Source organism: Neophocaena asiaeorientalis, unplaced genomic scaffold (genome assembly GCF_003031525.2).
Source record: "Neophocaena asiaeorientalis asiaeorientalis breed wild unplaced genomic scaffold, Neophocaena_asiaeorientalis_V1.1 scaffold404, whole genome shotgun sequence".
Taxonomy (NCBI): Eukaryota; Metazoa; Chordata; class Mammalia; order Artiodactyla; family Phocoenidae; genus Neophocaena; species Neophocaena asiaeorientalis.
Window position 1 is genome coordinate 1,449,123 of NW_020172589.1, and position 17,252 is coordinate 1,466,374.

The 17,252-nt window shown below is 39.8% G+C and overlaps 1 protein-coding gene across 1 annotated transcript in view; it reads left to right on the forward strand.

The window, feature by feature from the left end:
- HTR4 (5-hydroxytryptamine receptor 4) overlaps window positions 1-17,252 on the forward strand; it is a 158,649-nt gene that overhangs the window by 131,149 nt on the left and 10,248 nt on the right. The window contains exons 5-7 of the mRNA XM_024738255.1: window positions 732-885; window positions 1,806-1,847; window positions 4,492-5,060. Coding sequence (XP_024594023.1) covers window positions 732-885; window positions 1,806-1,847; window positions 4,492-5,060 — 765 coding nt within the window. The remainder of the gene's footprint in view (window positions 1-731; window positions 886-1,805; window positions 1,848-4,491; window positions 5,061-17,252) is intronic.

Below are 17,252 nucleotides of genomic sequence, written 5' to 3' on the forward strand. Positions count from 1 at the left end.
TAATTCAGGAGACCCTTGGAATCTGCATTTTAAGTAGGTCTCCTGAGGTGAGTCTGATGCAGGGGAGAAGGGCAGAATCTTTGGACCACAATTTAAAGAACACTGACTTAGAGCATCACCTCAATATAGGTAGGTGATCAAGAGGATGGAGACAAGTTTGAGATACTGTTCTTAGAGCTCAGATATAGGGCCAACCCTGGGTCACCTCAAGTTGTTATCAAAGAGGACTGCATACGTCTAGACACTGAGGTCCAGAGAGCTGGACAGAAGCTCTTAAAATGCCCAGGCATGAGGGTAGTGTTGGATCTGTGCCTGAGACTGAGCAGACCCTCAGGTATATGTTGAGCTTCTCAGATATTGGGAGAGGAAGAGGGATATGGGACCAATGCCTTGTTCTCATATGCATGATCTAAAGTTTATATTTATAATAGTAGAAACTCTTTGACCAATATAACATTTTATTGTACCATTACTTTTTTCTTTCCTCTGTTCTTTTCCCACTTCTCTCTCCTTCTCCTTCCCTTCCTCTACTACCCACTCACCCCATTATTTTCTCTTCCTTCCTTATTTTTTTTCTCTACCTCCCCCTCTAATTTTCCTCTTTCCCAATATCTCCTCTGCTTATCGCCCTTCTCCTCCATCCTTCTCCCCTCTTCTCTCTCATCAATTATGCTCCCTCCTTCTCCCTCTCATCCATCCTTTCCCTTGGCACCCCCCCATCCCCTCTCCAGGTATTATGCCATCTGCTGCCAGCCTTTGGTCTATAGGAACAAGATGACCCCTCTGCACATCGCATTAATGCTGGGAGGCTGCTGGGTCATCCCCTTGTTTATCTCTTTTCTCCCTATAATGCAAGGCTGGAATAACGTTGGCATAATTGATTTGGTAAGTACTCATGCAGACCCCACTGGTTTACTGTCTGACTAACTTTGTTTGCTTGGGATTCTAAATAAACAATGTCAGGTTAGGTGGATATTCTAAGAAAGATCCTGATAGCGTCTGAGTAACAACAATAACTAACAGAAAAAGCAGGCTAACATTTTCAAAAGCTTACTGCATGCCAGAAAGTACACAACGCACGTGTAATCCTGACAGCATCCCTTTGGGAAAATGACAATACTTTTCCCCCATTTCACAGATGAGAAAACTCAGGGTCAAAAAAGTGAAGTAACATGCCCAGTGTCACACAGCTATTGAATAGCAAAACAGGTGTTCAAAGCTTAGCAGACATACTCCAGAGCCTGAGGGAAGTGATGTGCCCCAAGAGGCCTTCATCTCATTTCATGCTGAGATCCTATGAGGCTTACAGTGACCCACGGAAAACCTGTCAAGGAGGTGGGGGCTTCTGGAGAATGTTTGGGCCAGAAGTCGAGAGAACTGGACCCTGAGCTCAGCTCCGTCCCTGACCCACTTCCTGAAAGTCTGTGATGAGAAAATTCATGGGTCCTCAGTGGGAACAGTGTCTTCCAGTGGTGCAGGAGAACAACACGTGGCACAGGTCCCAGGCATCTGCCAAGCCCTGTCTAGACGCTCATGAAGAGTTTCCAGCTCTGACATACTATGTTTTTAACATCAAACTTGTAATGAAGATCGAAAGCTATGGTCTGGATCCATTAGCAGGTATATTCCCTAAGGAAGTTGTCAGGCAATCACTTTAAAATGGATCCCAGGACCATGTAGGGAGGGGAATGGGGAGGAGAGATTGAGAGTGAGCTCTGGCCCAAGAGGACCAGTCAGAGTAGGAGCTGCCCCTTCCTCTCTCCATCCCATTCCTAGCCCCTAATCTTGCCTTATTCTTTGTCCAGGAAAGGATATCCAAACCAAGGCTGGGCCAGGATTTGCATGTGGTATGTCAGAATGAGAGTTCCTTGGGCTTCTGAAAGAAATGCTGGGCACAGAGGAGTGGAGAAGTGAAAGGGGATCCATACAAGGGAGACTGTATGGATATTTTCTTAAATCCTGTCCCTCTTCTTTCAAACTTTCATTTTTATCATTCTTGGGGGAAATGAGATTCAAATTTCCAATAACCAGTAGAATAATAATTATAATGGCCAACAAATGTTGAACACTTACTGTGTGCCTAGCCCCATGTTAATTTAATCATTATTATCTCGCTCAGGCCTCACAGTAATGGTATATGTAAATCCTGTCATTGTCCTCAGGAAACTGAGGGTCAGAGAGGTTAAGTCACATTGGTAGGGAGTGGTGGTGACGATATCTAAGCCCAGACTTACTGGACTCCAGAGTCTGTGTTCTTATGTTTGTGCTAAACTTAATCCCTAATGGAGAAGCCTTTGGAAGCATAATCTTCTGTGCATTAAAACTTGTAACAAGGGTACAGCACTCTTACCTTCTGACGTAGAACTTTCAAGGAGAATAACCTAGGGAATTTTGTTCATTTGTGAGAGTGAGATAGAAGCATCCCCTGTTTACTTCATGTAACTGAATGGGGCATCTGCTTACTGTTAACGTGCCTAGTATTTGCTCTATGGTATTATGATTGCATTTCATATCTTTTTACTCATTTGCACATTGAATCTGCCTAGAGAGAAACTAGCATAACCCAGATGTTCCTAACACATGTACAGTTGATCCTTGTTATTCATGGTAATTAGGGTCTATAAAGTTGCTGCAAATACTGAGTTAGCAAATCATGAATCTTTGTTCCTAGGTGAAATATATAGAGTTAGATTCCTGTGACTTAAGGCAAGTAATACTTAGATAAAAAGAGATTTTGTAATGATTAAAAATGTCAGTTCAATAGGAAGATATACTATAACCTTACAATATATCAATACTATAGGACAGGATACTAAATGTGTACACAATGAATGAAATAGTGTGTTATGTATCAAAATATATGTGATACATATCTCTGTTCGTGTGTATCTTCACACTGCATGCATGCTGACCTCCGGAAGGGAAGAGTCATTGGGTTACACAGCTCTCTTCAGCCAAGGACTATTTCTAGAGAAGGCTGGTAACTAAGAGCTGTCAGCAGGCAGAGTTTATAGGTGGAAAAAAAAGTCTCAATTCTTAAGAGGGATCTAGTATGTCACAGTATCCAATACAAATGAGGTTTATGCCAGGAATTTAACACAATCAGTGTAATTCACTGTGAATAAAAGAAAGAAGGGAAAACCCACATGATCATCTCATTACTGCCAAAAATGCATTGACAAAATTCAATATACAATCATTTTTTTTATGATGATGAATGTGTAAGTATACACAGAAATTTTATTTATTCTTTTTTTTTAACATCTTTATTGGAGTATAATTGCTTTATAATGGTGTGTTAGTCTCTGCTTTATACCAAAGTGAATCAGCTATACATATACATATATCCCCATATCTCCTCCCTCTTGCGTCTCCCTCCCACCCTCCCTATCCCACCCCTCTAGGTGGTCACAAAGCACTGAGCTGATCTCCCTGTGCTATGCAGCTGCTTCCCACTAGCTATCTATTTTACATTTGGTAGTATATATAAGTTCATCAAACTAAGAATGGAAGGGAACTTTCTCAAATAGAGCGCATTGACAAAAAACTTACAGCAAGTGTCATACTTAATAGTAAAATATTGAAAGCTCCTCTCCTGAAACCAGGACTGTAACAATGGTGTCCACTATTACCCCTTTTATTCAGTATTGTACAGTTGATCTTATCAAGTTCAATATGCAAGGAAAATGGTATTAAGACTGGAAAGGAAGAAGTGAAATTGTCATTATTTGCAGATCACATGAGTATTCATGGAAAAAATTCAGAAGAATCTAAAGATGAAATATTAGTTACTAATTTAACAAAGTTCCTGGATACATAGCCAATATATAAAAAATTTTCACTGAGTTTTGTGTATTAGCAGCAGACAATTACGAATAAGAATTTTAATGTAGCACTATTTGCAATGGAATAAAAATAGAAATACTTAGGATTAATCTAATAAAAGATGTGTAAGATATTTACACAAAAATGTAAAATATTACTGAAATTCTAGAAGACTTAGGTAAAGGGAAAGAATTATCATGTTTGTGAATTGGAAGACTTAACATTGAAAAACTATTATTTTTCCTCAGTCATTCTATTCTAACTCCAATCAAAATTCTAAAAGATTTTTATGGAAATTGATAACCTGATTCTAAATTTTATATGGGAAATACTGAGATATAAGAATACCCAAAGCAGCCAAAAGTATATTCCTTTTCTGCCATCATGGTTCTATGTGCTGTAGGCTTATTAGAAGAAAAAGAAAAGCTTTGCTGATAAACCTTCTTTTTTATTTCCTTTCCCTTCACCTTTTTCTTTTATTCATCCTTCCCTTTCCTTCACTATTCTTCTCCCCTTCTTTCTACCTTCCAAACCCTCCTTTTCTCTTCTTTTTTATCCTTTTCCTTTTCTTACAATTTTTCTCATTCCCCTCCTGCTTCTTCCTGTTCACTTTTTCCTTCCCTTTCTCCCTTCCTTCCTCATTTCCTCTCTCTCTCTAACTCTCAGATAGAAAACAGGAAGTTCAACAAGAACTCTAACTCTACGTACTGCATCTTCATGGTAAACAAGCCCTATGCCATCACCTGCTCTGTGGTGGCATTCTACATCCCGTTTCTCCTCATGGTGCTGGCCTATTATCGCATCTATGTCACAGCTAAGGGGCATGCCCACCAGATCCAGATGTTACAACGGGCAGGAGCCCCCTCAGAGGGCAGGCCCCAGCCAGCAGACCAACATAGCACTCATCGCATGAGGACAGAGACCAAAGCAGCCAAGACCCTGTGCATCATCATGGGTTGCTTCTGCCTCTGCTGGGCTCCATTCTTTGTCACCAATATTGTGGATCCATTCGTAGACTACACTGTCCCTGGGCAGGTGTGGACCGCTTTCCTCTGGCTTGGCTACATCAATTCTGGGTTGAACCCCTTTCTCTACGCCTTCTTGAATAAGTCTTTTAGACATGCCTTCCTCATCATCCTCTGCTGTGACAATGAACGCTACCGAAGACCTTCCGTTCTGGGCCAGACTGTCCCCTGTTCAACCACAACCATTAATGGATCCACACATGTGCTAAGGTGAGTGCTTCAGGGCTTGTTAGATTTTGCTCATTTGTAGGACTCAGAAGAGGTAACTTTCCAGTTTTCTGTTTCCAGATAGATTATTCTTGAAAACTTGTGCAGTACTTTCAAAGGTTAAAAAAAAAAATTCTACCATCTGTTAATGGAATAGAGTAAGGGCTCAGGGTAAGGGCTCAGGCACTGGGGGTGAATGACCTACATTCAAATCCAGCCTCCATAGTTCTTTGATTTGGGGAAGTCATTTAACCATTCTGAACCTTAAATTCATTAAAAAAAATGAAAAGCATAATCACGATTTCTACATCCCAGGCTTTTTTGAGGGTCAAATTAGCTAATATATGTAGAGCACATAGTACAGAGTCTGACACATAGTAAGAACTTAGTAAATATTATCTACTCCTACTTATAGGTAGTATTTTAGGGTAGTGATTAAAAGCATGGTAAAATAGTCTTTATTTTGACTCTCAGTGCCACTGCTAATCATTTGTATAATCCCTTTTGATTTTTATTTTCTTCAACTGTAAAAAATGGTAATAATAATGATACCCATCTTATAGGGCTTTTATGACAGGGATAATGTATTCATATAGAGCCTGATGCATAGTAAGTGCTCATAATACTACTAATGTGAATAGCAGCATATAACCTGATACCCTAAGATGACCATAAAATAACATGATAAACTAAACTGAATAAATAGAATGATAAATATGCAATAGTAACGTTATGTGACATATGATATATTGGAAGTATGGACAATGTAGAGTGGGGATATGAGTAGGAAAGAAGCTGACTTGGTTAAGGGAATCAGGGAAAACGTCACAGAACAGCATTTTATAAGAGACTTGGAGGAGATGTCAAGGAAGGCATTCCAGACAGAGAACAGCATGAGGAAGGAAATGGAATATGAAGGAGTGTGGAAATGTCAGGTGGTTTACCCAAGGTCACATAGGTTGACGGAGGTGGGAGTAACTTTGAAGTTCAGTGACTAGGCATGATGCCGCTTTCCAAACTGAGAATTTTCTTGCTACCCTGGCTTAGAGTTGTTCTCAGCTGTGTAAAGCTATGTGTGATAAATACATTCATCCTGTAGCAAAGATGAACTGTCAACGACAGTTTTTTCCTTTGCCCTGAGATGCACAGGAATTTCCAAAGAGCAGTTCCTTCTTTGAGACAAGCATTTAATTTCTCTGATGATGACAATATTTAGTTGTTCTGGCAGCTGAAAACTGGGGACTTTTCATCTGCATGTGTAAGAAAAGAAGAAAAAAATAGGAATTGCTATGAAATATCAATGCTTTGCCTCAGAGACTGCTCAGAAGCATGAATTCAATTTTCTGCTACCAGTGTGGGCAGCCTTGTAGCTAAAGCCTAGTATGATGTTGAGATTCCAGCTGGTGGAAAGGCCTCAAAGGATACTCCTATAGGCTGTCATTCTTTCTTAATTATTGTGCCTTCGTCAGTGTCATAGAAAGGATCCAACAGTAAAGTGTATGTACAAGAACTTCTGTGCGGGTGCCAGCGAGTTTTTAGCTATTTAAGCTTAGCAGTTGCCCGAGTACAGGCTGCCGACTACGTACAGAGTATGCTCCAGCAGTGCATTTACTAAGTCAGTTGTTTAGAACTGGTGCCTTTTCCCATAGAAACAGTCATAGAAAGAATTTAGGGTTTCTAGGGCATCCCAAGAAACCTATTTTACTAATACTATATTATTTTATCCCTGCTGCTTTTGGAAATCTGCAGCATGATTGTTAAGCAGAGATGGCAGTTTAGAGATGGCTTATGTGTATATTCTTCACACTTTATTCCTTACATTTATTTCTTCCTGAGGTCATGAGAAGTACAGAAAGTTGGTCTGAGGTGTTTTTCTGTGGGGGTGAGGAATCTTATAAGAGTGGGGGTGGCCTATACATAGAAAACTATTTGAAACTTGAATCCGCTAGAGTGTAAGCCTTGCAAGGACAGGAATCCTGCCTGTTTTATTTCCTGCTACATAACAAATAACCCCATATGTTTCTTCATGGGTAAATTACCAAACCATAAAATTAATTCTCCAGATCAGCTGTTTTAACTTAACACAATCTAAGGAAAATGTGTGTTTTTCTTAAAAGTCCCACAAGTAGGACATCAACAAATTCACATGAGTTCATGAAATATAAAACCAAAACAATGAAAAGTAAAATCAGCTTTTATCCTGCTAATCCTACCCCTAGCCTCAGAGATAAGAATTACCACTAGTCTGGTACTCTTTTCAGTGCATTTACAAACATTCATAAAAACATACAAATTCATAGATTTTTCTCCCTTCATTTTACATAAATAGAGCCGTTCTGTGTGTATTTTTCTGCACCTTGCTTTTTATCCATTAACAATATATTTCAGAGATCATTCCACATCAGAACATATAAATCTAACTCATTCTATTTAACTGTTCCATAATCTTCTGTACTAAAAATACATATTAAATTTTATTTAATTATTTCCCATTAGTAGATATGTAGGTGTCTCCAGTCTTTTGCTGTTACAAACTGTACTATTTTTAATGCCCTGGAACACATTTCTTTGTGCATATGCCATTATTTCTCTCAGATAACTACCAAAAGTGAAATTGTACTGTTGACATGTATGTGCATTTAAAACTGTTATGCTTACCATGAAATTGACCTCCCAGAGCACCATAGTGCTTTGCATTTTCATCAGCAGGGTGTGAGAGTATCTGCTACTCCTTCCCCTCACCAACACTGGATACTAAGCATCTTTTATTAATATACTAATTTAAAATATGCTCTTTCGTTTAATTTGCATTTCCCAGATGACTTGATAGATTGAGCCTCTTTTAAATTAGTTATTGACTGCACCTTCGTATGTTTGGTACTTTATCTGACAACTTTGTTCTGTTTTTCTGATTAATTTCTGGATGCTCTTTATTATATTCCAAATATTAATCCTTTGTTATATAATTTTCAAATACATCCTCCCATCTTCTGCTTGGTTTTGAACTTTGATTAACTTTTGTCTTAGAGAAGTTTCAGATTTTGAAAAAACTATTCTTATTTGACCTCTTACAGTTGACTCACTTCCTTCTTGAAAAATTTTCCACATTAATTTTCCTAAACACCATACTTGTCTGGTTTTCCTCCTAACTCACTAGCAACTCTTTCTTAGAATCCTTAACAGGTTCTTCCTTCTCTATCTGGCCTCTCAATGTTGGAGTTCTTCAGGGCTTGCTTCCTGATACTCTCCTCAAACTACATTCTCACTTGGTGTGATTTAACCATACACATAGCTTTAAATACAATTGTCATGCTGTCAGCCCTCTCTTTAATTAATATCTCCAGGTCATAGCTGCCCTCTAAACTCCAGACCACAAGATCCAATTTGCTTCCTTGACAACCCCAGTTATGTGCTTCTTTGGAATATCAAATTTCATGCATCCAAAACAGAATCCTCCTATATCTCATACCCCAACTGCAAATTTCCTGAGTCTTCCCTATCTCCATAAGTAGAGCTATCATCTACCGTGTTACTAAATCCAGACACTTTTTTTTGTAGTTCTGATAGGAAACTAACATGTTATAAGGCAGACTTAAAGATTTTAGAAAGGAGAACCAATCAGCCAGTATTGGAAATATGGAGTTAAATTGAAATAAATGTAAAATTCAACCATAGGAGCAAAATATAAATCACAGAAATGTAAGATGATGCCTGAACAAGTTTATTATATAAAATTTGGAACTTGATAAGTGTGCCTTCAATTTCCTCATCCAAGGCATCTGTTGACAAAGTACTGGGCAGGCCACCAGAGACCTCCTTCCATATTAATGATAATGATTATGATTCCTAACATAATTCCAGAAAAGACTGTGCCAGTTACTGTATTTAAGAACTCTGAATGCATCATTGCATTTAATTTTTACAACACTCAAAGAATTTGATATTATAATTATCATCATTTTAAAGATGAGAAAACCAAGGTTTAGAGAGGATAAGTAACCGGCCCAAACTCACACAAGTAGTAAATGATGAAACTGGAATTCAGACGTAGGTCTTTCTGATTCCAGAGTTCAGTTTTGTCCAGCCCACTTAAGAGTTAGGAATAGGGTTACCACTTCTCATGTTTATCTTGACTCTTAGGATAAATTTGGTGAAACATTTATCAATAGGTCAACTCTACCATCCTGCTTATATTTCTCTATCTTGTCTGCAAACCGTGAAGATTAGTAACTTGTTCAAATCCAGGCATTTTTCAGTCTCTTTTCTAAAAAGGAACTAAGGTTAGATCAGATGGCCTTATTCTTAGTAATCTCAGATTGAGTCCTGTCCCTGGGTACATGTTGACTATTCAAAGAAATAATCAATTTAATACAAGCTCACCTCAGGGTAGAGACTAAACTCTACTCTAGAAATCACCCTTTTCACATTTTTTCAATTGGATCATTTGTTCTTTTCTTCTACTTCTGAATGGCAGTGGCCTGTTTACAGTACTCTTTTTCATGGCATTTGTGCTGCTTTTGATTATAGAGTTCCTTATTTGACTCCTATAAGGCCAATTATTCCTTGAGGGTAGAAACTATGGCTTTCTTTTCTCCATGTACATATAGCCCCTCACACAGTATCTGCCAAATAGTATATAGTCAAATGATCAGTACATTTTTACTGATGAAATATCTTCATGATTATCTTCAGGTTTATGAAGGATTCACATGCTCAAAATTGAAAATTATCTGTTTTTTCTTTTTTTAATTTTCCCTGAGGCTCTAAAAAGTATAGAGGACTTAGTCTACAACCCAAGACTCACATTGAGGAAAGCCAGTTCATGGCAGCACTATGAGACTATGAACTTTTTTCTCTTAAAATCTTTTTGAGAGAATGGAATTGTACTTTTCCAGGTTGAATTAAAAATGAGCTAGTCTGGCCTCAGTGGTTTAGAATAGTAAGTTTCCCATGCTTGGCCCTATCCTCATAGCCCTTTGACTTACATGACATTTTATTATTAAACAAGCAGTTGGGTAGCCAGTGAAATAAAATATGCTTTTGCAAGACATTTTTAGAGGACTCTGATCACTCAGATTGTACTAATTACACACAGTAGCAGAGATGTCTGCAGTTGTGTTTGGTTGTTTTCTGTTGGATAATTGTCTTCTTTGGGAATATCCAGCCCACAATCAAAATATAAGTGAAGATACCACTTGGTTGGCTGATGAAATAGTTTGTCCTATAGATATGTACATTACATAGTCTTTTTTTAAAATTCATTTTTGGCTGTGTTGGGTCTTGTTGCTATGCGTGGGCTTTCTCTAGTTGCGGCAAGCTGGGACCATTCTTCATTGCGGTGCACAGGCTTCTCATTGCGGTGGCTTCTCTTGTTGTGGAGCGTGGGCTTCAGGCGCACGGGCTTCAGTAGTTGTGGCACGCGGGCTCAGTAGTTGTGTCTTGTGGCCTCTAGAGTGCAGGCTCAGTAGTTGCGGCACACGGGCTTAGTTGCTCCACGGCATGTGGGATCTTCCTGGACCAGGGCTCAAACCCGTGTCCCCTGCATTGGCAGGCGGATTCTTAACCACTGTGCCACCAGGGAAGTCCCGGGTACATAGTCTTTTTAAAAAATAGCTTCCAAACATGAATTAGTGTCATAAGAATGTTTCTTGGGGCTATTTTAATTTGTATGCACACATATATAAGAAAGAGGCATAATGCCAGCATGTGAGCAATGGATTCTAACAGGTTCATCCTGTGTATGAACTGATTCTTAGTGAATTTGGAGCCAGCGTCTGTCTCCTTGTCACATCTTTAACCTGATTCTGTAACTGTGTTTCCCCATCTGCCAACATCTCTCCTAGTCTCATAGAAGTTACTTTTGCCACTCTAGGAAACTCACATCAAACATAACAGCAGAGAAAGGAAGAAATATCCTAATGAGAAAACATTGGCTGCTTTCCTACTCAAGTCAGGAATAAGACAAGGATGCCTTGTCATCTCTGCTGTTCAACATTGTGTGTACAAAATCCAAATGACAGAAGGAAGAAACATGATAATTTTATCTGATGTTAACCAGTAAAATATGGGAGAATATTCCTTTGGAAGCCTGGCCTCAGCTCAGTCATTCTTCAAGCCAAGTGATACTCCCTTCTTGGGAGGCATAGTGTGAACATATAGACTGTGACTACACAGAGTCACGTGGGTGACAGGTGATAGGAATAAGCCATATTGATTTGATTTGAGGTTAAATAGGGATTTGATTCTGGAATTCTTTGTTCATTGGATAAATGCCAAGGATTTTGCCAGTCTTGTTCACTGCTGTATCCTCTGAGCCTAGTAAAGTACCTGGAACATCATGAGACTTGACAAGGGAATGAAGGAATGCTTCTGTTCCTTCTCCCCTGGCCTAGCTTCTCTTCCATTTAGCTGTCTCTATGCTGAATAGCTCTGAGGGTCCATGGCAGAGTAGGGACTCAGGGTGCTGACAGTAACTTTAGACAGAGATTTTTCTGTACGTGAAATCCACTGAGGATTCCAGCTTTGGCTTCTTGGGTAAATAATTCCTATCCTGCCTATCTCACTACCTCACTGTGAAAATCAAACAAGATAATAGATGTGCAATTGCTTTCCTAACTGCAAAGCTCTGTCCTCATGGGAGAGATAAGTATGCTGTAAGAGCAGACTATTTATAAGTTAGGTAACACAAGCAGAGTTTACATGCAAAGTTTAGCTTTGTGGATGGGTTTCTCTGCTCATGCCAGGCTTCAGCATCTTCCCTGGTTCTCCAAGTTTAGATCTTGCTCAAACTTAGGTCACTCACCTGATTCCTACGAAGGCGGAACATTTCTTCAAGCACTTCCCAAAGAAATTCTTACATATCTAACTTGGTTCTTGGCTGTCATCCTCCGTTCCCCACCCTCAATCCCCCGATGAAAAGGTTTTCCATTGACCTGGAGGTCTCTAGACCTGCCCTGTCCAATAGGGTAACCACTAGCCGCATTCGAAGAGCTCAGTGGTTACATATTGTAAGTGGCTACTGGATTAGACAGTACAAATGTAGACTATTTCATTTATCGTAAAAAGTTCCAATGGACAAAACAGCTCTAAAGCAATTTGAACCTTCTCTCTCGAAGGAAACAGTGTATATTTTCCCTCATACTTATTAACTCCTGTTATCCACCAGAGCTTAATAATAAATAAACTGATTCTAGTGGATGGGCTATATTAAGTCTTTGACATTTCCATGCATAAGATTAGTATATTCAGAATTATATGTGGAATCAATAAAGAAAAATATGAAGATAGGGAAAAAGTGAAAGTAAGAAAGAGGCAAAGAGAATGAAGTTCCCCCAAAAAACAGGAGAAGGAAAAAAAAATTCTTTCAGGTCATTATTGCCTCTTGTTATCAGAATTTATAATTGTATTCATGTCTTGTTTACTTCTTTATTATCTATCTCCCAGTCAGACTGTCAGTCCCTGAGGGCAGATAACATCCATTTTATTCCCAAAAGTTCCCCCAGGGTGTAGCACATTGCTCAGTTAATACATTTGCTGAATGAATGAATGGATGCCCTTATCAGACCCTATCTAGACCCTATTGTTCACATGGACAGTGTATACTCAAATAAATTTTCACCACTTAAAAATTTTTTTTTGTTAATTCCTTAACTGGAATAGTTTTCTGTTTGTTTTGTTTTTCCACTATGTAGATACTTGCCAACTTTCTAATTCACCCAATCAGAATTCCCCATTTAAATAAAGGTTTTCACGTAGTAGATTGGATGAGGAAATAATTTAGGTTTGATTTACTTTGGATCCTTAGAGGTTTCTGCTTAGAGGTTTTTGGCCTTTGCCTTGAACTTTGGAGGCTACAATTGGATTCAACCTTTGCCTCGTTGTTTTGAGCCAAAGCAGACTTAATCTGGGTAAACCAAGGCTGGGTGAGCATGACCTTGCCTTCTCTCCCCCAGTCTCCCCCAGGGATGGCTGCATAATTCGCAGCCCCAATGCAAAATGAAAATGTGGGGCCCCTGGTTCAAAGGGCAGGAACACATTTCTGTTAAAAGTATTAAAATGGAAATCCTTTTTCTTTCCTCCTCAGTCTTTCTCTCAACTTGTCATATGTGTTTTATTTGCTATTTACCTTTTCTCTAGTAGAAAAACAAAATGCAATTTTAAAGTATTAGCAGAAAATTTACCATCTGTCTTTATATTGTGCACTGACAGTTTTAAATGCAAAAATAAGAGCATTTAACCTGTGTGTGGAGTCACCAAAATTATGCAGATTACACAAATTGTATTCTGTAGTTCAGACATGCTTATGTATTTTATTTTTACCGGACAGTGCACTAAATTAACGCAACTGTTTTTATTTCACTTCTTGACACACACATTCTACTAACATTCTCCCTTCAGCTTACTGAGGAGTAAAGAAGGACTGAAGAGGAAAGAACCATGATTTGCTCTTATCATATCCTTTCTTTCCATGTCAGTATTTTCAACATAAGTGCTTGGCTAATAGAGGAAGGCAATGCATGTGGAAAAGACATGGTAGGGTTCCTTGACGGTTCCTTTTTCTTAGAAAATCACTGCCTCCTTTCTGCATCTGGCAAGTTCTGGTTCAAATGGAAAACATGGGCTCTCAGGGCCACCAGCCATCTGCTTACTCAGTCATAGATGTGTTGATAGGAAACATGAGTGCAGAATTGTAGTGGACCCATGATCTGTGGGAATTCAGCAAGACTCAGCAAATACAAGGTAAGCATGTTACGGAAGCTGCTGACAGAAAGACGATGGGAGAAAGGAAGACGCTTTATATACATTATGTATTCACGTTGTGTTTGCTTTGAGTCTTAGTAACTCTTTATGTATGGTTGGCCTACCAGAATTCTGTGCTCACAGGGCATCACTAACGTGAGAGGCAGCAAGGAACTATGGTGTACACACATACTGCACGTGTCATCTCTGCTCACATGCGTGCTTCATTGTCCCTCAGAGATCACAAGTTCAAAGATAAAGTTATTGAGAATTCCAAGATGAGGACAAGCAGAACATTACACCAAGCTCTGGGTTCCTGTGTGACTGCTTTGGTCACACAGCCATGAAGCTGGCCCTGTCCTCAGTCCTTCCCCAATCCCAACCTGAAGCAGCTCTCACAAAACATTGTCCTTGTTGAGATCACACCGGGAAAACAGTGAGAATAACATCAGAAGAGCTCCACTTGCCTCATCAAATACTCAGGGTTAGAAAAGTTAGTGCTGTTTGCAGAGTGTACTTGCAAAAGTTCGGTAATCAAGTGGCTTAAGCTGCCCTCCAGGATGCCCACTGCTGGACTAAAGTGCTGAGGCCTAAAACATCATCCTTTCCACTGTCTCTGACTCAGAGGAAGGTGAACTTTGGTAAGTAAACAAAGGGGCATTGGACCCAGTGTAGCATAATGGCTATAGGGGCTGGAGTCTCTCACATCTGGATGTCAGTCCTGTCTGAGATCTGTCACTTACTATTTATATAATCTTCAGCATGTGACCAGACATCTCTAGGCCTCTGTTTCCTCACCTGTAAAATGGGAATAATATTAGAACCCATCTCCTAGGGCTTTTGTTAAGGTTAAATATGATAACGTATGTGCAGAGCTGAGCCCAGCTTCTGTTACACAGAAAGTGCTCCATGCACGGAAGCTGCTGTAACTGTTGTTATTATAATTGTAGATATAACATTGTTCATATCTTGGTTAAAACAAACAACTTCTCCTGTTATTTTCTCAGCCTCCTGATAAGCATCTCTTAAGAAATGAGTCAATAGAAATCTCTGTGTTCTAAACACTGTTCCTTAAACAAGGAACGCAGAGCTCCCTCTGTTAGAAGAAAAGCCAGAAATGAATGGAATGAAATTAATTACACTGTTTATAAATAATTGTTTAAACATGAGACAAGACCTGTTTCCTGGGTACATCATGCCCTGTGCTGAACAGTTGGGACTCTTATTTTGAATATGCCTTCTGGCTTTTAAATTACCTGTAGGCATTTCCTTGATCCAACATAAAACATGCTAACTTGTCGAACAGGTTGGTTACAGTCTGTGTGTATTTGTTTTCCCCCTTTGGCTCTGCAGCTGCTCTTGTTGCTAGGTTGTTAGGGTTCCATGTACCAGCCCTCTGAGATTGGTGCCCACTGTGCATGTCATACTTCAGGGCAAACCCCAAACCACACCCAGCTGCAGTGGTACTCAAGGTGGTTTATCAGAGGTCAAGAATAGAGGCAGTGTGATGTGGGTCTCTGACCCTTGACCCTGGCTGCACACTAGAGTCACCTGGGAGCTCCTGGGTTCCACATGTAGAAATTCTATTTTAATTGGTCTGGTTGGGGACCAGAAATGCGTATGTTTTAGGAGCTCTAACGTACAGCAGGATTGAGAACCGTCAGTGTTCTCAATGGACACTGGAAAGAGCAGGAAGCCTGTCTTCTAATTCCTTACTGACTGCTGTCATTTCTCTCAGCACCAATAAAATGAGAAAGTCCACATAGATAATGCTTCAGGTTTAGGTCTGGCTTCATGTCTTAAACTATTGAGATAGTCTGGATTTAAACTGATAGTTCTCAACTGGGGACAGTTTTGTTTACCAGGGGACATTTAACAACGCCTGAAGGCATTTTTGGTTTTCACAACTGGTGGATGCTGCTGGCATCCAGTGGATGGAGACCAGAGATGCTACTAAACATTCAAGAATGCATGGGACACCCCTCCCCAGAGAATTGTCTGGTCCCAAATTTCAAAATAAATCTGTGGTTGAAAAACCTTGCTTTAAACCAATCCTCTGGGATTTGTAACAAAGAACCTCCTTACCTCTGCCAGGGGACAGCAGGAGGAGAGGTCTTTGATCAATGCCAGGAGTTGTGTGTGCTTTTATCTGCCTACTGCAGTGCAGCCCCTGCATCCCTTGGCTCCTCTTCATCCACATCCACTCCCAAGACAAGACAAGAGGGAAAAAGCCCTGTAAAAGGCAATTATTTCTGAGAGGAAGGGCCCTGAATGTCCGTGGTTAGAGTGCCAGTAGTAACCTTGCAGATAAGCCCTTTCTCCGAGGCAGGCTCTGTGAGCTTGTTCCCTTACAGCATGCACTTGCCAGAGACACAGTCCTCCCAATTTAGTCGGAGCAGCTGTTCAGGAAGGAATTGCCTCCAAAGCACACTTAAGAGACCTACTAGGAAACCATATCCCTGTGTAAATGTGTGCTTAGTCCACACTGTAATGATACTTGACTCTGGCCCATAGAAGTGGTAAAGCTGCTTCTTACTCTGGGTGTCGACAAACCAGAGTGTCTCCAGGAGAGGAAAAGCATCATGATTTTCTTTGCAGAATTCATGAAATGTGAAGAGCAATGTAAGGAATGGGGCATGATGAGTTTAGGGCTCAAAGAAGATTCAGGTCATGAGCATTGTTTTTAATATCTCTGAAGGCTGTTTGGGGAAAGAGGGATCCGATTTGTTCTGCGTGGTCTCAAGGGAAAGAGGTAGGTACAAAGGATTGAAGTTTTAAGAATGCATGTTTCAGCACAAAATGGAACGGATCCTCTTACTAAGATGTTTCTAATAAAGTAGGAGAAAACTGGATGATCACCAGTCACTTAGAAGTGTTGATGGACCATCAGTCACTGGAAGCATTGACTGATCATTTGTCAACATGGCCAAGGAAGGGGTGGGAGGTCAAAGGAGATATTCTCAGACCCTTTCTTTGTGATTGTGTGAGTTACAGAACCACGCAAGTCCTCCCACAGTGCAGTTAAACACAAGAGAGAGCAAAACCTACTTTAGCCAGTGTAGCACTTTGTTTGGTTGAAGCTGGAGACCTTCTGGAAAGGTTACCAGTGGGAAGAGATGTGCCAGAGGTGATATTGTCAATTGCAGGGACCATTTTCTTTTCCTGTATGATTCTTCTAGCAATCTGGCTAGTAGGAAATTTAGACACATCTAAGGAAGGAATCCATTCCTGGGTTCTGTAGATGCCTGCTTAGTGGTTAAGCAGTTGATTTTATTCCTGAGATCCTGTTTGAGAAAGATGTTGTCATATCCACCTATCCAGATAAATTTCTGTTCTTTGAGGCTTTAATATGAAAGGAATTGCTGTTTAAAGATTTGTAAGGAGAAGGACTGAGATTAAAGAAACATCCCCTCAACCTGGTTTTCATGTTCTTCCTTTTTCACATGGGGACAGTTA